The 27,220-nt window shown below is 45.0% G+C and overlaps 1 protein-coding gene across 1 annotated transcript in view; it reads left to right on the top strand.

Annotated features, from left to right (window-relative positions):
• The window catches only part of alk (ALK receptor tyrosine kinase), a 241,376-nt gene that overhangs the window by 130,784 nt on the left and 83,372 nt on the right, over positions 1 to 27,220 (top strand). Inside the window, exons 7-9 of the mRNA XM_029258577.1 lie at positions 1,299 to 1,319; positions 4,750 to 4,753; positions 8,817 to 9,018. Of these exons, the coding sequence (XP_029114410.1) occupies positions 1,299 to 1,319; positions 4,750 to 4,753; positions 8,817 to 9,018 (227 nt within the window). The remainder of the gene's footprint in view (positions 1 to 1,298; positions 1,320 to 4,749; positions 4,754 to 8,816; positions 9,019 to 27,220) is intronic.

Genomic DNA, 27,220 nt, shown 5'->3' with positions numbered 1-27,220 from the left:
TTTTCATATTTTCATCAACATTAAGCTACAATACAACTAAAGTTAAAAATTTTAATTTTAAATTGTTGAAAACAAAAATACATAGTCTCCTCAAACCCCTATTCAAAGCCAACTGCTAACCAATTCATCCCATAACCGTATGCAATGTTCCTCATCTTGTTATCGATCATTGATGCTCAGGAACACTTGAAAACATGGAGTTCAGTTGGGTGAGTTGAATTAAGGTGGTCCCAAAACCCTTCTACTGTCTGGGTGCTCTTTGATTCCATCTATCAGCTTGGTGGGTAAACAGAGGTCATGGATTTTATCGTTGAACATTTGTGACATGATTGAGGAACAAGTACACAAATATTCAAGATCTCTGTTCCCATCACAAACTTGAGGAACTTTCTTTCCTAAGGAAAATAAAAACAGTGACTAATGAACTTTCCAGGCTCAGTAGCTCTTTCATTTCCTGACACAAGTTTAATGGGCATTAATGAACTCAGAACCCTTCCTTGCAGCAGACATGGTGGTGAATCTTTTTGAACTCTCTGATCCTGCTTATCGCAGCAGCATTTTCACTTGTCATGCTTTTTTTTTCCACCAGATGCAAAGATATGGGTTCAAAGTTTTCCAGAAGTTTTTTTTCTGTTTGAGAGTGAGTTTTCAGATGAAACTCTGTGCCGCTATTGTAAAGGCCACCTCTTCCTGGGTTGTTGTTTGGTATTGTCACCTAGCCTCAGTATAGGTCTCGCACCCTTTCCAGCGGGAAAGTTCTCCTGAATCCTATTGTCACACTTCGGTGACTGAGATCAGGTGTTGATGGAGATGAGTCCCAGCGTGATGCCCACCACCATACATAGGGTGTCCCTGTGCCTAAGAACAGTCTTCCACCAAGCACCAAGCACACAGTGTTAGGTTTGTACACTGTTTGTTAAAATGACTTACTCATTTGTACAGCTGTGTAATTTTTACTGTATCATTTCAGGGTAAATACCTTGATCAAGGGTGATACCAGCATGAGGTGGGATAAAAAACCGAGTCCTTCAAATGCAGGCTGATGGTTGTAACCCCTACTTCATCTGATGCCCTTTTTAGGGTTAGGGTGGTGGTGTAGAGGTCAGTATACCTTTAGAGTTGCTGGGTGGTCAGTATTTTTTATTTTTTTAATTTTTATGACACTTTTCTCTGAGGTGACTTACAATGTAAGGTTTGTAAGCAAAGCTTCTTACACTGTTTTACCCTTTCGTACACCTGGGTAATAATTCCTTTATCAGTATGCTTTATCAATTTGGGGCAAGAACTTTGATCAAGAGCGCTACAGTAGGAGGTGGGATGTGATCCCAGGGGGTTTAAATTGCACGGCAACGGCTCTAACCCTAGGCCACCTGCTGCCCTCATTGTGACATTCTTCTCCTCTCAGGAAGCTGTGGTCCCAACAGCGGTCCCTGCTGTTGGGGCCTGTTGTGGCCCTGAATCACCCACAACCCCGCTGTTCCACCTGTGCTGCCGCTGCTGTCGTTCCTCTTCTCGTGGTGCTTTTGTGTCTCCTGTGAAGCACGACAATGCAAACGGATCAAAGAGATCCGGTGTCATGCGCCGCCGTAGAGCCGGAGCGGAGTACAGGTGCTGCGGTGCCCCGGGGCACCCGGGCTCCCCAGTCATGCAGGATTTGGCTATGAGATTTAAGGGAATGTGTAACGAAAAGTTGTGGTGAAAGTAACAAAAATAATAAAATAAAAGAAAGAAATGAAAGGGGGGGAGGGGGATCATGCACCGTCTGTACATCGCCACTCAGTACATCACAGGTAACAATAAACACCTGCGCTGTTACAGGGGCTCGGTGCCCCGCTCTGCAAAGGAACTCTCATGTTTGGTTTCAAAAGCTTCTCTAAACAAAAGCACATTGCCGCAATCAAATCAACGCTCTTTTATACACGTTTTACATGTCATGGGGTATTACTTTAAAATACCCCCTTTTTGTAGCTGATCCTCTGCCAGGCTGTCTGTCACATCCACATCCCACTTTAAAGTGTTTCCGCAGCGCCACGATACAGTCACGTCCCTCGTGCCTTCCTTAATTAAATACATGTATATATATTTCGCAAGCAAACAGTGTTTTGAGGATCCTTCACCCTGAGGAGAGACGCGGCGACAACTGAGTCGTGGGTGTCGGGAACAGAAGCAAAGTGACACATATCATTTATTTTTGTCACCTGTGGATGATGCAAGCTCAGGTATTAGTCTGAGTCTGTGACCCACTCTACCTGTTAGTACATGCAGCCAGAAGTCGATCCAGAATTTATTATGACGATGATTCTTATTCTTATTCTTATTGCTCTGCCAGCTGTTTAAATTATTAGTTAATCAATCTGTTATTAATATCATTATTACTCTGTTAGGCCAAATATAAAAATTTTTAAAAATTAAAACCAAATTCCAAAAAGGACTTTCCATATACTTTGCCATACTTCGCTATACATCCATATTCTTTACATGCACTTCTCAAAAAAAAAATTAAATCAATGTCAAAAAGAGAATAAATACTAACACACACACACACACACATTTTCAGAACCACTTGTCCCATACAGGGCCACAGAGCCAACCCAGTAACACAGGGCATAAGGGGAGGAGACACACCCAGGAAAGGACGCCAATCCATCACAAGGCACCCCAAGCAGGACTCGAACCCCAGACCCACTGGAGAGCAGGACTGCGGTCCAACCCACTGCGCCACCGCACCCCCCCTAAATACTAATACATGTGTTCAGAACTCTTATACAATGATAATAAATGACAATAAATAAATCTACACAGGACCTTGCGACAATTTTAATCTCCCAGTCTCACGATTATTGCATTTTTCAAGCAAGAACGATGTTGACTCACAACATAACACTTTCATTTTACCAAAAGTGCAATATTAGGGCAGTTGTGAAAGCGCTCCTGTGCTGGGCCTGATGGCTCCCATACATTTTTCTTATCATTACTGAACATGGATATTGTGCCGGCTGAGGAGAGGGAACTCGCTAGCGGTAACAACAAAATGTCTGGAAATTGAACACATATTTGCAGTGCCGTTTGGTTCATTCTGCAGCGAAACGCGGCTTCTGATAACACGCCTCTCGTTCTCGAACCAAATCCTTTGGGTCAATCACCGTTTGGCAATGTTGCAAAGCGATTTAGCGTCATAGTGTAATCAGCAATAAGAGACGTGTGAAACCATTAATACTGCAATGCTGTATACTTAAAAAAAAAATGTCTTTATAGAAGGATTTAGGGAAATACACATAATTTTTTTTTTTTATTTTCCTCTGTTTCTCACAGGGATTGTGTTATCACAGCGAACGTATGCACGCAAACATTCAGCCTGATTTGGTATGCTGTCAAATAACCCTGTTGCTCACACTGTAATGGCACATCAAATTTTAAAAGCTTTCTATTACGCAGGGTTTGTATGGCCGTTGAACTTTTTCTCCGGCAAAACGCTTGAGTGTTTGCAGCCGCTGGTAAAGAGGCTCCATTTTGAGTATGGAATAATTACGTGTGACACTTACCTTGGTGCGGGATGCAATTTGCATGCACTGTGCTGAGTTATTAGCAGTCGGGCTAGTTCTCCATCTCCATCTTGTATGTACCTGGGCTTTACAGAATACAAAAATAAAATGCACAGTATTGAATGACCCTTGTTTCATCAAAATGGGTGGCTAGTGGCATCATGGTTTGAGCGGCTGCCTTTGGCTCTGAAGAATGCCGGTTCGATCCCTGCCTCTGGCTGGAGGACACTTGAGCCAGGTGCTTGCCCTGCAATTGCTTCCGTACCTTTGCCTGGGTACCTAGTTGTGGCTCCGCAATGGACTGGTGTCCTGTCCAGGGTATGCTCCCAGCTTGCCGCAACCTCGCTTGGAACAAGCGGTTGCTGAAGTTGGTTGTCTCCTCAGATACTTGACTTGTAGGCCCAAGGAAAGTTGAATTTTAGCCATCGTTTGTCCTTCGGGGGGTAAGATTTACATTTTTCAGAAATTATGATGCACTGTCTTGAGGCAGCAGTTGAGGTAATGGTTAGCGCTCTTGCCTCGTGGTTCAAGAAGAAGAGACTGGGCCCCAACTCCTGCTCTAATGCCCTTGATCAAGGCACTTAACTTGAATTAAAGCAGTAAGAATCAGTAAAACTGGGTAAATCAGTATAAGTATAGCTTAACATTCAAAGTGACTTTGGAGCAAAGTGCCAGTTACATTAAATGGTAGGAATAATGGTTCTCTATTGTTTCAGTTGTGATATTACATTTCCCTTGATGGAGGATTGTGATTGGTTGAGGCTGTCAATGTGACAGGAAGTAGGAAGTGTACCACTGGTTTTCTTATGCATGAAGTGCAACCGTGTTAATGAACCAAACAAATATAGCCAAACTGACCACTGAGGGGTAAAAAAAAACTTGGGGTTTAAGGCACCAAGTGTGAATCTCCACCTGACGCAAGCCATTGTGACGCTTAAATACCTGTCTGGGAAGTAAAATTAGAAAAAAAAATTTGCTTTGTTTACAAACTCATCATTCTACGTTACCTTGAAGAAACATGTCAGATAAATGTATTAAAATTAATAATAACCACAGCACATATTTCAGGTAGCTCAGCAGCAAGGACAGTGGGTGTAGGGTTGAGGTCCTTGAGAAAAGTTAGGAACCTGGAACCTGGCTACAGCCCTAAGAAGAGCAGGTATGAGGGAGGAGGCTGGGGTCTGGGTGATATTTACACAGAACACAGGAGGGTCTGATCCTGTATTTTAGGGTGGGTCGGGACCCTTGCATCCCCCTATGATTTCATTACATGATTCAAATGTTATTTTTGCTCTTATGAGTTCGAGGAAGGGATTCTTCGGTCTCGCCCTGTTCTGCTCTTAAGCCTAAAATCCTCTTTTCAACATCCCGGTGAGAATCCTTGTGGGTGGAGCTGCTCTGAAAACTTTTGGAAATGCTTCTGCTCTCGCCGCCAAATTATCCAGAGCTGCCACACGTCGCTCAGAACTCAGATGTGCAGGAGCGCCTTGATGAAGCCTAAATGGAATGCTTTGATTTGCGGGGACTCTTGTTCGTCTGCTTCCTGCGCAATTTGCGGGGTAAAATGACCACTTTGGGAAAAAAAGGATAATAGAATGTATAATGAGGGGGAGGGGAAAAAAATGCTTCTAAAGGCAACACGTAAGACAAGAGAAGAGGGACTGGTTCACGTTCTCACTCACCGTAACGCCCCTGGCCTTCCCATGTACTTCTTTGTCTTTTTTATTTCCCAGCTCTCTCTGTTTTCATCTGCGGTCGAGTCGGAGACGCTCATGGTGGACTCATTATCTCCACCAGCTTAAAAGCGAATCCGAGATACATGAAGGCGGCATGGTCCCTCTCTGCACGGCGCCGGGATATTCGGGCCACATGCCTCCTTCTTCTGCCCTCATCCGTCCACCTCTCAGCCTCGCACCTCCTTCTTCTGCCCTTCAGTATTTCTCGTAACCCTGCAGACTCTTCTTGTGCGGCATCAAGCCGCTTATCCAATAACCGTACATGCACATTGCAGAATTACATTGTCATGTTTCTTTTTTAAGCTGATGGTCTTCTCCAAAGTGCCTTACAGTGATTTACCTATTTATAAAGCTAAGCAATTTTAATCGTATCAGTGCACCATCATCAAGGGAGGTCGGATTCAAAATTATGTCCTTCAGGTCCAAGGCGGCGCTCTAACCACTGCGCCACCTGCTGCCCTCGTACATAATAGTCAGTTACATAACTGAAACCCTAAGGTGCCAGAAGGGGATAAATTCACTACATGGGGTTGTGCTCAGTCCAGGCGCACTGTGTGGGCTGTCGGTCCGTGTGCCCCACGCACGCATGCACGCATGCACGCACGCATGCACGCATGCACGCACGCACGATATCTAACACAAATGATTTTCAAAAGAACGACACCAGAGCCTTGTACCAGCCTTATGTGTTTAAAGTGTTTTCACTCCAGTTTGTGTCCCTTTGTTGGAACCGTGAAGCTGTGTAGATTTGATTTTTTTGAGACATATGATGCCAAGAATGCAGACAATTACATTCGGGGAATATTTCCAGGTGAGGGAATCAGAACACCATCTGTATTGTAAAACAGATTAATGTTTAGACACTTTTTTCCAAAGCATCTCATAATGTTAAGCTACTTATAATTACTTACCCATTTATACAGCTGGGAAATTTTACCGAAACAGTTTAGTGTAAGTACCTCAATCAAGGGTACTATGGCTGCAGGGGGGATTTGAACCACTGACCTTTAGGTCTGAAGGGAGCAACACCAACCGCCACACTAGCAGATTAGTTTAGCTGCCATAAACCCTTTCGTACACTGCTGTACCTGTTTGGTTATAATGACTAATTTTAATAAGTGCTACCCGGTGCTGCTTCACCACAGCCACGTACCGCAGGACCTCCATAGAATGAGAAGGCTCCTATAAGCTGTATATAATGCAATTTAACAATAATATCAAATTATATGCCTGTGAGTTTTCTGCATGTCTCATTAATCCTGCCATAGTCCTAAATCACAGCATCATAAACCACCCTCAGATTGCATTTCGAGGCATCATCTGGCTGCAGACCTTCCGAAAGTCCGCTTCAGCGGCCTGTCGTGTCGTGGCTTTTATGAATGAAATTTGGTTACTGGGTTTTTCTGGGCTTTTAATGAGCTAGACTTACACATTGACACATTGCTTCATTGCTTCAATCCAAAAAAAAAAAAAAAAAGGAGGTGCAAATGGGATGTATGGAGGCTGAAGTGAGAATAGAGAGTATGAGAATGTTGGTGAGTTTCATGCAACACCCCTGTGCAGCTTTAATTTTGCCAAACCAGTAATTTGTATCATTTGCATTGCGTGGTTTGTCATTTGATCATTTGTCCTCGTCCTTCTTTACTTTCAAATGCACATTTTTATTGGAGAAGGCAAAATATATACAGCTATCCATTTTCTGAATATTATTTATGCAGGTTAGAACTCAGTTTTATTTACATGGTGGTGTTCATGCACTGGGATTTTGCGTGGGTTTTGTTTTTTCTTAATACAAATGTCTTGGCAAGCTGTGTCAATTGCATTTGCTTTGCTAATTTGCAGGCCATGCAAAGTGTTCGCAAGCTCCATTGTTCTGTCACACTTTAAAAATAGACACGTCACATTTTCCCTTTCCGCATCTTGTGTTTCCTCCAGCGAGCCAGCACAAATGCGATTACGCAATTCCAATTACGCTGCGTCCATCACTTACGTTAGGTGAGATGGGAGCCACGGCCTTTCCAGACGACCTAAATGAAGATCATCCAGATATGAAAGTGGAAATTTCAGTTTGGGATGCAAGGTGAAAATAAGGCCTCTTTGATTATGAAGTACCAAGTTTGGTTCCGTACTAGAGCACAAGCGACTATAATGCGATCAAAATTTGGAGGGAAAATATCATGATGGTTTGTCTTCACAGCCTCATATTTCTGCCTGTGCTGTCCACCGCCCATCCATCCCCTTGTGTCTTCTAAATCGCAAAGCCATGCGCCACAGAGGGTCATGTTTTATTTACAGTGACCTCCAGCCTTCAGCGCTATGCCCCCTCCATCTGTCCAGCGTACCGTCTCCATCTTTCAGTCTGATTAATGCACTGCCAAAATCGAGAGAATTAAGCACTCCTTAAAAACCAAAGAAAAGACAAAAGGTGTAACAATGATAACTACATTGCTTAAAACGAAAAGAAAAAAAAAACGTACAAACTCAGAACCAAGTTGTTTATTTCTTTTTTGTTTTTCGGTGTCAATTTCTGTGGGAAAAAAAAGAATGACACAGTAAACCCTGGTTCGCCGTCCTCCGAGTAATGAAAATATGCGTTCCGTTTTGGAGAGAAACTTTCTATTTTTCTAAACTTGGTTTTAGTGCATCCTTTTTTTCCCCCCCATCATCTCTTTTTATTATCAGGCAGATTAAAGCAGATGGATTTTTTTTTCTTTTCGTGTTTTTTTTTTAAGGAAGGGGAGTCTTTGTAGTTTGCGCCCACCCTTGCTTCTCAAAAAACTTCCCGATTGAACAACCTCAATGAGCCTGTAGGAGAGAGGGACTCGAAATCAAAGCCAAAAGACAAAGCTTTGATTCGTCTTCCTTTTTTTTTTTTTTTACTTCCTTTCTTTCCCCAACCAAGGGTATGGCACAGTTTCAGCGGATTTGCTTGCGCTGGGATTCTGTTGTGATTCACACTGTACTGTGAACGACTCATAATTAACCCGTGCCCTGGGTGCGCGCAGCAGGCAGCGTGGAAACCGTAAAACATTTTCACATTCACAGTCGGCGAATTCTGAATTGAAATTCATATTTTTGCCGTCGTGGAGTGTTTCGCCGACACTTGTTTTGAACACACTGTATAGACTATCCAAAGTCTAATTAGAAATACTGTGATCATGCTGTATGAGGGCTGCTGAAGCTCCTGTTCTCGTTGTTCGGTTCATTCATTTGTGGCATACGCCTACTGTTCTCTATCAGAAAAGAATAAAACAAAACCACAGAAATGCATTTCCACCACATTTTGAGCTTCGATCATTCAAACACGATTTCCCATTATTCGTTTTACGTGATCCCTTTATCCGAGGCAACTTGCGGTGTTAGATAATCAATTTTACACAGATTTACCATTATACCAGAAGGGATTCTTCATGTTTGAACGAGGCCAAGTATCTTGAAGGCCTCTGTATCCAGAGCAGGAATTTGAACCTCAAACCTTCATATTGCAAGGCAGCAGTTCCCTGAACCCATCCCTTTCTCTTGTGTGTGCCCTACGCAGGCCAGTTCCTGTCTGTGAACAGCTCCACAATGGGGGGCCCCTGGGTGTCCAGCCCCTGGCTCCGTGGGGGACACTGGCGCTGCAGCCTGGACGTGTCCATCTTCCTGCACCCCCAGCAGAGTGGGCGCTATATGGTGTGGCTCATCGAGAGGGACAAGAAACCCAGAGTTCTTCTCATCACCAATGCACCACGCAGCACAGGGTAAGCAAATGTCACATGACTTGGGGGGAAATGTTACAATGGATCTTTTTGAAAGGAAGCAACCTTCTACACTTCTTGGCTCTCCAGACCCTCCCATATCAATAAGTTTTTGCAGTGTTGCGCTATATGGTGTCCATTAGCTCATCAAGACCTGCTGTCAGCCAATAAGGTGATTCGTTGTCACGCCAACCGAAGACCCATTTTCCACACCACCGGTTCGGTTATTATTTCTGACCAGTCGGCCTGCTGAGAAATATTCTCATTTCATCTCACGATTGCGAGACGGTCTCGTCGGCGGAACAACGTTTTCTTATCTGAGCTGGCTGACCTCAGCAATGGGGTCGAACAAACAGAGAGCCCCACATCCGGCCCGTTTATTCCCAGTTGCCCTTCAGCACGCCGGGTTTACCTTCGAAAAGCAAAATCAAATCCAGCGAGTGCTTTCATGTTACCTGATAAATAATAGTAAAAGTAAACAAGGGCGGGAAGTAAATCAAGTGAACGGAAGGTCAGCTCGTGTTTTGACGGTGAATCCTCTACCCAAGGGTGTACTGGTGTGGGATGCTGTCAAGGTCCGGGGCCTCACTGAAGCGTAGTACCTGCTGCCAGGTGTCACTATGAGCCTCATGTCACTGGCTATGACCAGTGGTGGACTCTGATTTAGATGGCCCCATTGGGACTGCTGATGGTTCCTAATACACCAGTACCAGCAGGCTCTTCCCCCAACCTACCCCGCTTTGAGATGATCCTGTCGGCGACGTGTTGATGGAATGGGACTGCTGATGGAACTGCAGCAAGTGCATAAATTCCACAAAAATAAGTACAAATATTGCAAGCAGCCTTGCAACTGAGCGAGTAGAGGCCCCAGGCCAGTCATAATGTGGAGGAGGGCTCACACATGTCTTTCCAAGGTGATCACTTTGCAGGGGGGAACTGACACCGGCAGCAACCAGGAGCTTTGTATTCTGTTGACTCTCCTCTTCGTTTCATTAGCAGCCCGTTGCTAAAATAACAGGTAATAACAGCATGCTGGGCGCATCGTGGGCGGGGAAAAGTTGTACCATTGTGTTCTGTGTCTACCGCTGTAGCCCGTTTGCTTGAACAGATGCATTTTTAATGCTTGTGTCAGAGTGTGTATTAGTATGTGAGTGGCATATTGGAAAACGGGCTTCTCCCGGTCCTGAAAGACCCCCCCACTTCATCTGCAGTCAGACCCAGCCTCGCCGTCCCGGGCAGCGTATCTTCGAGTCGGGCTCTCTCTCATCCGCCAGGGTTTGCAGCAAAATGCTTGGATCAAACACACTGGAGAACACGGGCTGAGAAGCGCTGCTGTGCGGTGGGTTGAGCACGGAGCCCGCTCTCCGACAGCTGCATCGCGGTAGCCACCGGCACATTATCCGTACTTATTTATTAGTCCTGCTGAGTTAATGTGCCTTCGCGTTTATTTAGCTCCATCCCCATACTCCGCGTCTTCCTCAACGGGGTCCCTGGCACAAAAATTAATTTCGATGATAACGACTGATATCTCCGTGATGCATCTGCAATCATCAGATATGAAAGGAGGCTCAGAACGACTGCGGTGGCGCGCACCCTCGAGTTGCCCTCCGTTCGTCAATCGTTTTGCTCGGCAGCCTATGTCATCTGTTCGGCCCGGGGGGCCTGAGCGACAGGGTAGCGCATGGCATTAATTTACTCCTCGGAAACTCTTCCGTTTGTGCCCTGCCCTGCCACCCGGAATGCATGTGGAATGGAAGGGCGAGAGTGATGTCTCACCAAGAGCGTTGAACATCTGAAGCCTTCGTCTGTCAGAAATAAGACAGGATGTTCTCGTTTTTGAGATCCTGCTGATTATAGCTGGAACATCTGGTGGGGATGAAGGTGGAGCTGTGGAGGGACAGAGTTTGGCCTTGAAAACCTCTCTGCAGCTAAAGAAGCAGGAACTATCTCTCTAAATGGTTGGAGGCATAATGGGAAGTGCTGCACATTTTAAATGTAGTTGCTATTCTTCCAACGTCCTGCTGTAACTGAGGTGTATCTGTAACATCTGACCTCTGACATCACAATTAAATTCGGCGATGTCTCAAAATCCTGGCTCTCTGATAAGCTTTATTTCATGTCAGGCCGGGGTCCACGTATCTGATGACATCAAAACCGCCTCAGATCACACTTTTGTCAGTATGATGATAGGGTCATACCATGGTGAGCTATGTTCCAGGAGGTGGCTTTGGTTGCACCCCATTGACTCTGGCTGACAGGCCGCTGAAAGGGCCTCATTTTCAAAAGAGGATGCCTCAGACAGACTCTGTGATACGTTTTCCCATCTGTCCCATCTTATTAGGGCACAGCCGGATATCGGCTGCACTCCCGTGCATAACTGAGTGAATGTTATATGTGAGATTGGCAGTCTGGTGTGTGATTCCCGCCTACACTGGTGCTGAGCCACAAATGCCAAAATGTCCTCCATCGCAGTTTTGCTCTTGTACACCAGACCTGATCCAAGAGGTCCAGAATATCCTCTTTGACTCTTCCCTAATTCTTCAAACCATATGCTGCCTGCACTCGGGAGTGCTGGACTGAGTAACGGCCTTTATTTGCAAGCATAGGGGGTTGGAATGTGGTCTGGGAAAAAAGGCAACGCAAAAGGCAAATAAAAAACTGGGATTTCTGGTCAGTCTCTTCCTCTCTCCATATCGGTCAGCATCTTCAAACTGTGAAATTGGGGCCTGAAGAGGAAAGCTGGGAGCCATGATGATTACACATTTGTTTACTGTACCTAGATGCCTGTACTGTATGTTAGGGAGGTATGGAAACTAGGCGCAGGTGTTGCTTGGTTGCTTGGTCTGTTTGGCTGTATGGGCATGAACATGGCTGGATGTGGCTAATGTCCCTCAAGTGTTAGATCCTTCTTCAAAATTTCCCCTTCCAGGCTCCAGCATCATATCTTTAGTCCCTGACATCGAAACTGAGCTAGGAGAGCCAAACATTCATCTCCCACACTGTCTTTCTCTGGATCACCCCTGGTTCAGCAGAGTCATGTCCTTCGGCACCAAAATGAACCCCTGACCTGCCCCAAAAAAGCACCCACAGTATTCTTAGAGAGCTCTCCAATCATTACTGTGATGTGCACATCAAGGTCCTCATCAGGAGAGTGAAGCATTCCCTGGGAACTAGTACCTTGTGAATGTGGCTACCTGGAGTAGGTTCCATACCCGCTGGGGTTCCACAGGTGCACCCCCAGCTAGCCGAACCGCTTGCTTTACACACCGAAGATCCCACAACCACCTGGAAGAGCAGAGCAGAGTACATCCTGCTTGACTGCGTACAGCTGACTGCAGTTACACCTCCAACTATTGTCTCTCGACAGGAAATGCTGGCTCATGCATATGCAAAATGTTGACCTGGCTAATTAGCACCCTCCAACCCCCCCCCCACACCTAACACCCCCCACCGCCACCACCGGCACTTTGACTGTTCACTTTGCGCTTTAATTCTGAACATTTACTGGGGTATGGGGTCACAGAACATTTTGATCCCGACTCATTATGTTCAGTCAGGGATGGAAATTTGTCGGGATGATGTAGCAACACAGTGAGGTCAGCGAAGCAATTATCAGGCCGTCGTCGAGGCTTTCACACTTAATAATGTATGACCTCTCAAGTCCACATCCCGTCCCCCAGTTTAAAAAGCTGTCTGTCAACCTGTCAGTGCCATCGTGTTGAATTGCTGCCAGAATGGGCTCAAACTGCACAATGTTTACCTGGTTTTATCTCCACTCCCGAGCACCTCATTCCCCTTTTGGCCTCCTTTTCACCAGTAGTTACCAGTCCTGTTAAGGTTTCTTCAAGCGATTAAAGCGAAAAACCAAGATGTACATGGATATGGAGAACATGTAAGTTAAAATTGTCCTTTTTAGGATAGCACAAGTGAAATTTTGGCCGTGCAAAAGGCAAAGAACTCCGCCATCTTCATTTATTTCACACACATTTGAGGAGGAACTCTCCAGGTTGAGGGACCATTTTCTACTTCCCCTTGTAGAAGACAACCACACCTTTCAATGCATCATATGCCCATGTCGAGCAGACAGATCGTGGGAAGCAGGTGGAGTAGTGCTAAGGGCTGTCAGAAGGCAGTTGGGTTTAAATCCCACTCCTGCTGCAATACCCTTGATCAAGGTACCTCCCTTGAATCGATGCTGTAAAAATTACCCATCTGTTTAAATGTGTAGGTCAACGTAGAGTTGATGATCTCAGTCATCTCGGACAATGGAGTGAGATAAATAAAGAATAATGATAACAATGGAAAGAGTGTAGATCATTGTGAGAGAAGCGTCACATTTTTGCATGCCTTAATTCATATGTACATTCAATTATGGATTAATAATGTTATCTAAATATTTAAACCAATTAGGAAATTCAAGCGCAGCATTCTGTAATTGTCGCGGTAGCTTGTTCTCTTTTCTGACGTCTGCTTTATTTTAACGTTACTGCTTAATATACCGCAGCCACGTGTGACGTAAATATATTTGTTCTGCTCTTCTGATACCTTGAGCATGTACACAGGCGTATTTCAAGACATGAATACTTCTTGACTGCTTTACAACATTTTGGCCTCAATGCACATTTTTCTGCTGTCTGTGTTTATCTGCATGCTTCGGTTCTTATCTTTATTGTGCTCGATTTCTTTCCAAATTCATTACTGTCGCCTTGAAAACAGCCTTTGTTTCCTTGATATATCAGCGTCATTCCTATTAGGGGGCTAAAAATTTATTTTGAAAAATTGATTCCCCCATATCATTTCACCTACAGAAATGTAAAGCAAATTAAAATGTATCTGGGAGTGTTTAACAATGCATTAGAACGTTTGTCTCTATGAAGTGGAACATTAAGCTCAGCAGATGGAGAGGAAAGGAAATTATGATAAGACGAGTGGCAAATAAAATGTCACTATTCTGCTGAAACTCCCATCAATATCACGGAGTTTAAATATGTTTAGTGAGGATAATATGAAATATTCACAAATTCAATAAATCTACACTTCTCGGAAGCCACGGTTTATTTTAAAAGAATGGCCAACAGAAAAGTAATATCCTAATAGAACTTATACATTCATTTCTCCCGCCTCAGGATGCAGGAAATTTGCCTTCAGGCAAATATGATCCACAAAAATCGTATAAGGTTTTTCAGATACTGTCAGGCAGAGCGTGTTATTGAGAGTGAATGTTTGTCTTGTGGTTCGAAAGAAAAGGGTACAAATTACTATGGGCACTAAGTACTCAAGATGCATTATTTTGCCTGTTAGTGGTTATATAAATGGTAGTTATTTTTCACACTATTGTACTCTGATGAGCAGAACAGTCAATAACACCTAACAGGCTGTTTTGGATATGCCTGCGTTTCCTGTACAAAAGCAAGATGTCCATTGGGTGTTTTTTTGTGAGCAGGAGAGCCGAGGACGCAGTGGACGCCTGTGCCTGTATGTCTCACATTACAAACATAAACGGGACCAGAATATGCAAATTGGGTTGTTTATAACTCCAAAGTCACTTTTATCCCCATGTGCCAACCTTTAAAAGCCTAATAATGCAGACATTCCCAGGTTAAGAGCTATAAAAATGTGGGATACAGTCACAATGAAGAAAAAAAGAAATGCTTTGTAAATGCTTGAAAGATTGACTCTAGTTTTTTAATAAACTTTGAACTGCACTAATATTAAAAATAGCTTGAAATGGCCGAAAATAAAAATACTTCCTCTCCACTACGTCTTGTACAGTCCACATTGCCGACTGATTCGTCCCAAAAACTTTTGTGACGTTTCTCATTTTGGTATGATCACTGAAACAGGCTGCAAACGCTTTGGAAGTGAGTTGAGTTAAGATGCTCCCACACTCCTTTTCCATCTGGGAGCTCTTTACTGCCATCTTTCAGCTTGGCGTGTAAATAAAAGTTACCTTTGGTGAAATATAGTCATAAATTCTAGAAAACAGATACAGGCGGTCCCTATTTACCATGGTTCGACCTATGATTTTTCGACTTTACGATGGTGAGCTGGCGATAGACATTCAGTAGAAACCATACTTTGAATTTTGAATTTAGATTTTTTCCAAGGCAAGCGATATCCGGAGCGACACTCTCTCGCGATGCTGGGCAGCGGCAACGATCCGCATCTCCCATTCTGTCACGCAGCGGTGTGTATTAGGTGTATTAAATGCATTTTCGACATACGATATTTTCGACTTGTGGTGGGTTTCATGGAACGTAACCCCATCGTAAATCGGGGACCACCTGTAAATGCGAAAATAAAGTGGAAAATGTGAGCATCTTTATTTCTACCTTTGTGACTTGTCCCGAACTAAAACTTTGGCTTTAGCATTTCACATGCTGTACCATGGCTGCGGGGTTTGCGTTTGGTGCTTTCGGATGCAAAAAAATCATTGGTTGTCATAGTTTGTGGCCTGGAGTCACTGCTGAATATGAATGACAAGAAAGAGAGAATGAATCGATATGTAATCTGACACCGCTGAGCAATGTTTTTTGAAGCGAATGCAGATGCAGTTGGACACTTTAGCACGGGGTGAAGCGAGATGCTCGCTGGAGACCCAGGAGGTTCTTGTCGTCATGGAAATCCAGGGGAAGACAGGCGCAATGTCAATCACGTTCACTTGCTCCTCGCTAATGAAAATCCTCAGATGCTTCTCACATCAAGGTCAGAGTGGAAGGGCAACCATGCTGTGAATGGGCATCATTTCGCAATGCCAGCAAGCTGACCTCGGTGACCTCTGACCTCTTGATTTCACTGGGGCTTCTCCAACATGGTGGCGGGCTGAGATCTGGGACGCCCGCCAGTGGAAGCGCCTCTCACCATCCCCAACTCCTGCTTCCAAGGATTTAAACAATCAACCATCTCTCGCTCTCTCCCTGACCTGGGCGAGCAATCATGACTGATCTGCGGTTAAGAAGCAACCCAAGGACTCTGTGGAGAAAATGGGTCTGAAAAGACCTTCACGGCGCAATTGCCTCCTGTCTCCTCACGTCCAACATTTTAAAGCCCTTTCTGGAAATGCCTTATATAAATGGTACTTTAACTATCCTGTTTACTGTAGTGGAAAGGAGCAAAGCGGAGAGAGTCGGGAAACCATGACATTGTGTAATAAAAGAGAATATACTGCAACGGGACGATGGAGAGCGGAAGTTGTCCTGTGGAATTGCCACACTCGTCTGTATGGATTTCGGCAGCGACGTCCGAGTGCGCGACTGTTCTTCGTGCCTGACAATCGCCGGGTTTTTTCTTTTTTTGGAGACTTTCAACGAGGGCCCTTTTCAGAACTACGGTACAGTGTGGGGTTCATCTGCTAAGCCAAATTGTCAAGGGAAGATTGGTCTGTTTGTCTTGACTTGCAGAGAAACAGGAGGGGCCTTTGAGACATAGTTTGTCCATCTTCAGTCATCCTCCTACTCCAGTACTGCTGCCACTGGGTTCTGAACATGAACGGCACCATCGAAAAGGGGCTTTGCCTCCACTTATGGCTCTGCCTTGTCCTTCCGGCCCTCGTTCCTCACCTCCACCTGCACCACAGTTTCAAGGAAGGTCGAATTCTCAGTCCAGTGAGCATGTTAATAATATGGAAATTCACAGGTCAAGCTGTAAAAATCATGCATACAGTCATAATAAACATAAAAAAAGTATGCAAATACTTATATACTCTAGTATTTTCTATATAAACTTTCACCTACATTAACATTAAAAATAGTGCTTCCTCTCTACAAACACTTGTGTAGTCTTGACTGCCAGCTGATATAATGTGCAACACTTTTCTTTTTGTTATCACTGAAACAGGTTCCCTTTACTGGTTTAGCTGATACTGTTCTGCAAAGTCACCTACAATGTAAACGTATTTTTTACCGATTTATATAGCTGGGTACTTTAAAGGTAAGTACCTTGCTCAAGGGTACTACAGCTGGTGGTGGAGAATAAACCTGCAACCTTTGGCTCTAGAGGCAGCAGCTCTAATCACTACACTACCAGCTGTCCCAGGTTGTAAGCACTGTGGAAGTGAGTTGAGTCAAGACGGTCCCACGTTCCTTTTCTGCCTCTTCACTCTTTACTTCCGTGTTTTGCCCTTCAGTTTCTTGTTTCTTCTGTGGACTGTGTGCGACATGCGGGTTGAGTGTTCTGACAGCAAAAACGGCTAAGGAAGCACACGAGAAGGTCACGGGTTTAGATCCCTGGATCAGGGCAGCCGCTTGTCCCCTGGAGTAATGCACCTGAAGTTGACGTGCCTCAGCCAACATCCAGCATGGGTGTACAAGTGAAGCTTTAGAGTTTCCTGAGATGCATGATGCCTTGGAGGAAATGTGCCGGGCCAACACGCAAATAATGCATTGGGCGTCAGTGGCGATTTGAGGGAGCGAGACGCATCAGAGCCCTCTCCTCACAAGTGCAGTTGAAGTCCTGGGATGATGCAGCTCTTCTGGTTGCCCCTAGCCCACTGCGAGCCCAGACAGCATAGCTGGGGAGTCTGGAACAAGGAGGTGTGGCAACACATATCGATAATTTATCCTCGCATTTGGAAAGGATGCGCACCTCTGTCCATTAACTGAGAATTCAGGGCAAATCACAGTACCGTTTTCCTGTTACATTTACATTTATTCTTTAGCTGACACTTTTCTCCAAAGCGACTTACAATGTTAACGTTACAATCATTTACCCATTTATACAGCTGGGTAATTTTTTTTTTTACTGCAACATTTACATCCCATACCTTCATGAAACGATGTACGGCGTACCTGGATCCATCAGATGGCAAGCCGACAGCTCCAACCACCACTTTCCCTGAAGTCACATACAACTCAGAGTCAACAAAAGTGCAAAAACAGAGGAAGAGCTTTAGACACAAACAACGGAATATCAAAATTCAGTTTGTTTGTGTGACACCACCATGTTGCTGGTTCACATCCCTCAGGTAGCTGCCTATAGAGGTGACATTCAGATATCAAATACACGGACAATCATAGTAGATGGTGTTGGACTCATTTACGGAGCTATCAGAAGATCAGGAGAGAAATGTGTCTGGAAGAAATGGAGCTAAAACCTTTCTTAAATATTGGGAGGGATTCAGCAGCTCTGAGGGACAGAGGGAGCTCGTTCCACAACACTGCAGTCAAGTCTGAGAATCATCTGTTTTTTGATTTGGGACCTTCCCATAGTGGGGCCACCAAGAGGCCAGAGGCGGAGAAGTGTAGGGCTGTCTCTGGTACCTAGGAAGTGATCAGGTCTTGCTGGTATCAAGATGCAGATCTTGGACATTGGACTGCCTTGTAGGTTGTAGCCAAAGTTTGAAATGGTATAGACAGCCACAGCAAATCAATGGAGAGATGATGACGGAAGGATGCCCGGTGTATTACTACTGCATACCACTGTAATACCTGCCAATTGGTAACACCGAAGGGTTCATAGGTACCCAGTTTTCTATCTCCAGCCTGTTCCCACTGAGACTGAGAACTGAAAACCTTTTCCTTAACACAGCAGCTCTGAATAATTGGCACTGAACAGTTACTACGCCTACAGATTGCAAGATGTTCCTGCAGGGGCTTCTTACTTATGTCAGACTATTTTTCATTGTAACCCACGGTGTAAAACGCTCGGGTGTCTCTTTTTTCTGACATTACACTTCACTCCAGATCTTCTCCCATGTGACTTCGCTATCTCGGCAGGGACAGGGATAGAAGGGATGTACTATTTTTGAAATAAGCAAATTAGAGTATTGCTAATAAAAATCATTTATAGCTAAATTTGAAAAAGTAGCCTATGAACTGCCAGATGGTTGATGATGACGTGGATCTATCTATCTATCTATCTATCTATTCTGCTGCTGTGAACAGGTGATCATATTGTGTGTTATGTTCACAGATCGACTCAAATAATTAACCTCGAACAGTAGAAAATTATCTTCCATCTATCTGAGAAAGTGGACCTCGCTCCTCCAGATGGTCATCATACTATGTGCTCAGAATCATACTATTTGCTCAGAATCATAATAATTTCATACCAACATACCGACCTTATTTCTGTAATGCTTTTCATACATATGTACCCAAAATGCTATTCTACCGAATGAAAAATTAAACATCATCTAAAAAAGATTACAAAAACAGATATGTAACATAACAAACATTAAAAGAAATGATCGTGGTAAACTTAAAAACGAAAATAAAAATGTTTAGTAAAATGTAATGAGTTGAACAGAAAGAATCTGCCAACTGTTCTCTAACTTTGGGGCTTGTGTTGAGATTTAACAGCGGAGTCATGATTTGGTTCTGTGTAAGTTTGATTTCATTTCCTTAGATGTAAGTGCCCAGGGGTGTCAGTGAACTCTTATGTATTTCATAAGCAAAGAACGGCTTTGCCCTCCGGGCGTAGAGCTCCACGCAGCGCTGTGATTTCACCAGGCGCTTTCCCATTTAAAATACAATATTAAACAAAAGTTCTTAACAGAATGATTTCCTTATATAAATGGAAATATTTGTCCAACGGATGCGGAAATGATACAGATTCACAGCTAAAAAGAAGGAAACTTGAGAAAAATGAGAGCCATAATTCTGTGGGTGAGTCATTCTTAATGCATTCTTTACATGGCGAGTCCTTCCAGGGGAAAGCTGATTGACACCCACCAGTAGGAACATCTATGGCCCACCGAAGCCACACAATGACTGGCCCATTTCACAAACCGAGAGCAAGTGTGATTTACACGGAACCATTCTCAGACAGGTTATTCAGACGGATGTGGTGTAAGACCAGTAGTATTTACTTAATACAGCACTTAAGTTGCCTAAGCACTTAAGATGGTTCCAGCTTATAGTAAATAGAGCTTCAAATAAAATGTCTGCATTCAACTACATAATTCCACTGCAGAAAGGTTAAGCATTTCTTTAAAAATGTTCAATTATGAGTAGATTTCGTGTTTTATCGTGAGATCTTCATTTGCGCTTGTGTCAACATGACATATTCGATACCCATTAAAACTGACTAGACCTGCTTGAAACCAGACAGACCTTGGCCCAAGAACAGGGAAACTATACTTTTTTGGAGTGGAAGTTGGTCTTATGGACCCATGTTTCAAACTGTGGAATTTTTGGGTCTGACCAGTCAGTATATGAAAGGTGCAGAGAGAACAAGAGCATGAGGTTTCCACTCTCCAGCATGGTGGTGGCAGTGTGATGGTGTGGGGCTACTTTGCTGGTCACAGCGTTTGTAATATTTACCAAGTCCACAGCGATCTCAATCAGCATGGCTATCGAAGCGTATGTCTGAGGTGTTCCATTCCATCACAGAGCTGGGCAGTCCTTCGTTCTTCAGCAAGACACAAACTCACTAATGGACTCTAACTAAGGAACTGGACATCGAATGTTGAAGTATATGGGGAAGAACTAGCTTCCAGTGTGTGTACTCAAACTTTTTGACTGATGCTGTATAACCTATTAGAATATGACACCTGGTTCAACGCTGGTGAAGATCTTCTCCGCACAACTTAATCTTCCATTCTCTGTTGTTGTCTTGCCGTTAAAATCTGACTTGTGGTGAACAATGTCAAGCACATGTACGAATCCCGCTTGTGAGCTTCCAAAGACACTAATTCAGCAGTTTAATATTTCTCTCTCTCTCAAACTCACATTGTCTGAGAAGTTCAAACACAATTCTTTCGGGCTTTGATGGATGAAAGGCTGAGCGTTACCAAGCGCGGTGCTGTATGTTCCCCAGTATGTTCTACGGCAGAACAAATCCAGCAATGGCACTAAATAAGCAGCGGCGTCGCTAAATGGCGTTATAATTACCATAATGTGAATGGGAACAAATGAATGGCCGCAACAGCCGAACGATTAATTACGTTTTCGCTTGCGTTCTTGTGCTACCGGACGCCCCCGATCACCCCCGCCCCACCGCCTCCGCCAGCGGCCCCAAGACAATACGGCGCTCATTAAAGATGGATGCCATTTGCTTCTGTGGACGGAGACATGAAAGCGCTGCCACATCAGAACGCGGGGGGAAGAAGAACACGGCGGACAGCAGCGGCACAAAATAAGGCCTGGTCAATCTCCCAGAGGCCGCGCCGGCTTTCCCCTTCCTTTGTTCGCGAGATCTATCAGGGAGCACGCTATAAAGACGCCGTCTCCATCTTCTGCGTGCGTCCTGGCTGACTGCTACGCGCATTCCTCGACGCACACTTGTTGCACCCCCCGTGCTTCCGGGCACTTTTCCTGGTCCGTATGAATGTGGCATCGATGATGCCGACGCGGTTGAGGCCCGGCGTTGTTTCAAACCCAAGTGAGCGTATTTGCAACGCTCTTTATAGGGCGGCCCTCGGCGAGAGGGGATTTTGCGCTCAGCATGTTGTGTGAAACTGGTGCAAATGTTTCCTCTCTGTTTGTAAATGTCAGGTTTTAGTCAACAGTGTGCTCAAATGACGCGGCGACGCATGACGCCCGCTGGAGTCGAGCAAACTCTCATAATACGATTATGGACAAGAGAAGAGCTGTGTGTGGAGTAGCGCGGCAGCTGCTTACCGTAAGTTCTTTAGTGTTGCGTCGTCATCGTTACAGCACGTGAGGAGGGGTACACGCTGCATGGGTACCGGTCCATCACAGGACAGTCCGCACTCTCGTTCACTCTCTCACACACACACAACAAGCAAATCAAAAAAGTCAAAAAGTCAACACTTCATCTGGGATACATGTCTGCAGATTGTGGGAGGAAACCAGAGCGCCTGGAGGAAACCCCCGCAAAGAGGATGAGAACATTGAAACTCCACACAGACTGAGCCAGACTGGATCCACCATCCAAACCCACCTTTCCGGAGCTGTGAGATGCAAACGGAACCCACTGCACCACCCTGACACTATTCTAATCCTGCGGATATGAGTCTTATGCGGACATTTAGTAAGAAACGATCAGTGCAGACGTGTCACCAGTAAAAGCAGACAAATTGTTATGATTTCTGCTGCAAGAACTGGAATGCACATACAAATATTTCCTCCACGATTCTGTCTTTTACTTTCTCTGGAAATAACTCCACATGTGGCCAAATTACTGTATAATAATTATTATTATGAGACAGCTGGTTAGAGCTGCTGCCTTTGGATCCAAAGATCACGGGTTCGATCTCCACTTCCGGCTGTATTTCCCTTGAGTACTTGCCCTAATTTGCTCCAGTAAAAAATTACCGAGTTGTATACGTAAATGGGTAAATAATCGTAAGTAGCTTAACATTGTAAGTTGCTTTGGAGAAAAGTGTTAGATAAGTGAAAAAATCTAAATTATTCGTATTATTATTATTGCAAACCTTAATTTAGTCCACACTTCTGTCCAAGGACTCTTATAATATTATGGTCATACACTAAGCTACTTAGAATTATTTAACCATTTATATCGCAGGATAATTTTTATTGTATCCGTTCAGCCCTAGCTTGAGGGTACTACAGTCCTGGAGGGGATTCAATCCCAGATCCTTTGAGCGGAAAGCGATGGCTGAGAAAGCTACCCCACCTCCTGCCCCATATTATTATTTGGCAGGCAGTATGAGATGTGTGAACTTTGCCCCCTGCTTATAATCACTAAATCAGGAAAGAAAATGGGACAGAAAAAGCAGAATTGGCCTTCGGATCCGTTTCGAACGAATGCGGTATCTCGTCAGCAGCAGATGAATTATTGTCCCTGTTTTCCGTCCGTAAAAAATATTTAAGCACGTCTGATAAGCCGTGTTGTGCTCTTCCCAGACAGTTACATAAGCGAGGATTGTAGATACTTCTTTTTTTCATCTTCACGCCACCTCCCCCCCACCCCCATCTGCTCGCTCTTCGGCTCGAGTTTTCATTTCGAACTCCTCTGGGCCGAGATGGAGACAGAAATTGTTGTATTTGTATGCAAAGAAATCGCGCCCTAGTTTGGGCAAAGGAGGTGCAGTTGATCACCTTTGGCCAAAAAAAAGGAGGGAGGATTTCTTTAGTGGGAGGCGAACGAAGCAACATGAAAAGGGAGGACCGGGTCCTGTTGCTTTCTTTGCTTTATGTGCACTTTGCATCAAAGCAACTGCTGAGGTGGCCGTTTCGGGCTCCTTTTGTTCCGCCATGTTCCGGATCTTAAGTGCCGGCTCAAATCTGCCTCGTGGTTGGGGCTCTGACAGCTGCCGCTGGACCGACGTACCACCCGGGCTTTCATTCGCTTGCTTTCTCCCTCCAGAAACCCTCTGAGGCCTTGAGGCTGAGCAACATGGAACAACAGGGTGTGCTTATGGGCTTCGTTTTTTTTAACACGGTGTGAAAAGTTTACTTTTTTAGGGCGGCAGCACAGCGAGCAGCGCTGCTGTCTCACAGCGCCCGGGTGGTGTGAGAGGACCCGAGTTCGATCCCCACTCAGTCTGTGTGGAGTTTGCATGTTCTCCCCGTGTCTGCGTGGGTTTCCTCTGGGTGCTCTGGTTTCCTCCCACAGTCCAAAGACCCATAGTGAGAGTATGTTCCGTTGATGTACGGATGAGTATGTGAGTGACAGAGAGAGTGTGTTCCACAACAGCCGGGTGATGCCAGAGGAGAAGGGTTTGATCCCCACTCAATCTGTGTGGAGTGTGCGTGGGTTTCCTCTGGGTGCTCTGGTTTCCTCCCACAGTCCAAAGACCCATAGTGAGAGTATGTTCCGTTGATGTACGGATGAGTATGTGAGTGACAGAGAGAGTGTGTTCCACAACAGCCGGGTGATGCCAGAGGAGAAGGGTTTGATCCCCACTCAATCTGTGTGGAGTGTGCGTGGGTTTCCTCTGGGTGCTCTGGTTTCCTCCCACAGTCCAAAGACATGCTGTTCAGGTTCCCCCATAGTGTGTGAGTGATGGACAGGGAGAGTGTGTGTGTTCCACTGATGTATGGATGAGTGGCCCAGTGTAAGTAGTGTATCTAGCAGTGTAAGTTACCCTGGTGAATAAGGTGTGTGGCCTGATAACACTACATAGAGTTCATTGGAGGTTGCTTAGGAGAAAAGTGTCGCTAAATAAATAGATGTAAATGTAACAAACTGTGCACTTCCACGCTGTAAGAGCTTATTTTGTGCGTTTTATTATTTTTTTTTTACCTTTCTTTGGATCTCAGGTTGAGCCTCTGTGCGTGTCAGGGTGTTTATGCATCACGTGTATTTGTTCGCTGGGATTGGCTCTGTGCTCCCACTGGTGGCTCTTGCTGTGTGTGTCGCTCCTGCGCTACATTTACATTCTCATTCCCAGCCTGCGCTCTGCAAGCGTCATCCTTAGGGAGCCGAAGAGCCGCTGAAAATCGCAGCTGAGTGTAAACCGTGTGACTGGGAGACAAACCCAGTCCTACGTGATCATATGACTGGTAGTGTTTTACGTGCGAGTTAGGAAATGGAAATATAAAATTAATTCAGTGTACATTTGTTGTAATTTATGTACAACTTAATGTACAATGTAAAAGTGATAAATTGTGCATTAAAAATTAGCAGCAGAGTTACAAAATGAATTCAAAATACTAACATTTTTTTACATGTAGGTCACAGTGTCTAACCTTTGTCCATGATGTCATGTGATGCAGAATGTGCAGTAAAAAAGACTTTATTGTAGGTTTTAGGCCGTTATTTAAATATATATATATATAATATACGTTTGTTTGTTTGTTTATTTATTTATTGTACACTTGTAAGCAATGCACATGCACAGAGCGCAGATAGTGGGTTTACAGGTTCGCTTGCAGACAATAATATGTACTTAGAGGCTCGGTCGCTAAAGCGAGCGTTAGTGAACATGGTCCAAAATTTGGCGCAGTTGCTGAAGCGCTTTCGTTCACTGGATATGACGTTAACTGTAATTGACATTTACTGTTGGGAATAATTTACATTTATTCATTAGCTGACGCCTTTCTCCACGCAAACTGATAGCGTTAAGCTACTCGCAATACTTTACGCATTTATACAGCTGGGTAATATTTACTGTGTGAGTAGGGCAGGTACCTCGATCAAAGGTACTACGGCAGGAGGTGGGATTCAGACTCAGCTCCTTCAAGTGCAGGGCAGCAGCGCTAAACACTACGCCCCCTGTTGGCCCTGCTGCCCCCACCCATGCCTGCTAGGTGTGTATTTTTTCTCATGTGCCTTTGCCTTTGCTGCACATGCTCTTACGTCCCTGGCGAAGCTGATCTCCCCCACTTGCCGTCACCCTCCTCACTTTTACAATGTCATTAATCCCATTACAGCGGCCGGTCGGAGTGCTAATCCTGGCGAAGTGTCCCGACTCCAGGCTGCCAGCGCCGGAGAACCTGGGGGAGCTTAGCAGCCAACCCAGGCCTTAATCACTCGCAAACAGGTGGGATTTTCGCGCCCCTCCATCTGGGGGGCTTATCAGCAGGTGCGAGTGAGACACTCGAGGTGGTTAATTAACCCCGCCGACCCCCTGCTGCCATGGCGACCCTGCGGGTGGGAGGGTTTGACGGTCACCCTGAGTGGAAAGGACAGGAGAGCAAGAATCTGGGCGAGCTGAGATGTAAGTTGAGGTGCTCCAGCTTTCACGTTGGCTGCTCTGCAACGGGTGAACAGCCCTCATCTGACTCCTCGTCTTTGGTATGATGTAGTGCCCCCTTGCAGCAACTCGCTTAGCTCAGTTAGGTAACTATGCGCCTCCATCCTGCCCCCATCCCAAAGTGAGGTTAGATGTAGAAGGCAAAGCTATGCTGATCTGCTAAGGCTCCCACGGGTCCACACTCTCCTATTAATAGTAAGATTAAATTAATTTCCTTCAGATCAGAAGATAATGTGAAGTTGTGGTTTTCCTCACCAGGGATCCTCTGGGAGACACTGTTTACAGTTGTTCCAGTGTAATGAGCACCAGGACGTGATTTTCGAGCCCATGTTAGGCACGTTGGCGTTCATGCACACATGCGTGTGTCATGACAAGTGCCCGCCGAGCACCACGGGAGGGTTTTGCGTCAGCCGAAGGGCCCTGACAGCTTTGTAGCCGGATGAAAAGGAATCCCGTTGAGGTTATTATGATCTGTTATCTCCCTGTGCGGGAAAGCGAGGAGATTGCATTAAAACTAATTTGGGTGCAGTATCTTCTGCGCTAGATGAAAGCTGCGGAGCTGCAGAGTCTTGTCAAATGCAATTATCCTCAGCTGGTTGCATGAAGAAGGAGCCTCCCGCTGGCTCACGTGCCTCTTGTCCTAATGCGATGCTGTAGCCGCCCTCCCCCCCGACCCCTGCAACCACTCCAGATCTTCGTGCCGAAGACCCGAGGCCCTTGACTGAAGATGTGTTCTCGGACCTGGAGACCAGAAGCGAACCTTCTCTTTCCAAGGAATGGGTTTTTTTTTTTTCCTTTCACTCGGGATCCTTGATCAATGTGTTTGCCCACACGACCGCCAAACTATTATCGATTGTTGTGCCTCTATTGTCTGTTGTGAGAACCTCCTTCAGATGCACAAACACGGTCTTGACAATCAGTAGACAAATGAACAATGTTCTGAGAGGAGTGCTGACTTAAATAGTTCATTTCTGTACTTTGATTGTGACAATGGGAATTATTTACTACTAATGAGAAATCGAGTTGGACCAACGGGGTGGTTATTGTCTCCCCAAGGCAAAATACCCTCATTATATCTGAACACAGAAAGAAATAATTCTGAAATACTTCACCACTGTTTTTGTTAAATATGGGGAATTGATTCGGCAGCTCAAAGGCGAGTGCTACGGCAGCCGGCCCGTCTGCAATCACACATTCGACTCCAGCATCTGTCGTATCTTCGCTCGCGCTTTTGTATGGTCGGCTTTGAAGAGCACGTATAGGGGAGATCAAACGTGCAACGCTGCCTGTTCTCCTCCACACAATCACAAGTCACAGTGAGAGGTGGAGACACCTGGAAATAATCCACCCCAAAGTTTAAGAATAACAGAAGAAACCTTTTTTCAGTTTTGGGGGAAAAAAAAAAAGTCCCGCAGGTACAGTAATGGGTTTTTAGCCGTTCACAAAACCATTTTGCTTCATCGCAGATAAAAGTGTGCGGAGGAACAATGCCGGATCCGTGTTCAGAATGTTGGAACAAGAAGAGGAATTTGGTCCGCACAGATTCCCGGCGCTTCCTGAAGCTTCTGTCAACGGGTTTCCTTATTCTGGATCGTAACCCTTCCGGCTCTTCATTGCACCAATATTTTTTACTGTATGTTT

The sequence above is a fragment of the Scleropages formosus genome, chromosome 15, assembly GCF_900964775.1.
Source record: "Scleropages formosus chromosome 15, fSclFor1.1, whole genome shotgun sequence".
NCBI classification, from domain to species: domain Eukaryota; kingdom Metazoa; phylum Chordata; class Actinopteri; order Osteoglossiformes; family Osteoglossidae; genus Scleropages; species Scleropages formosus.
The sequence above is the reverse complement of the archived record's forward strand: the minus strand, read 5'-3'. Positions and strand labels throughout refer to the sequence as shown.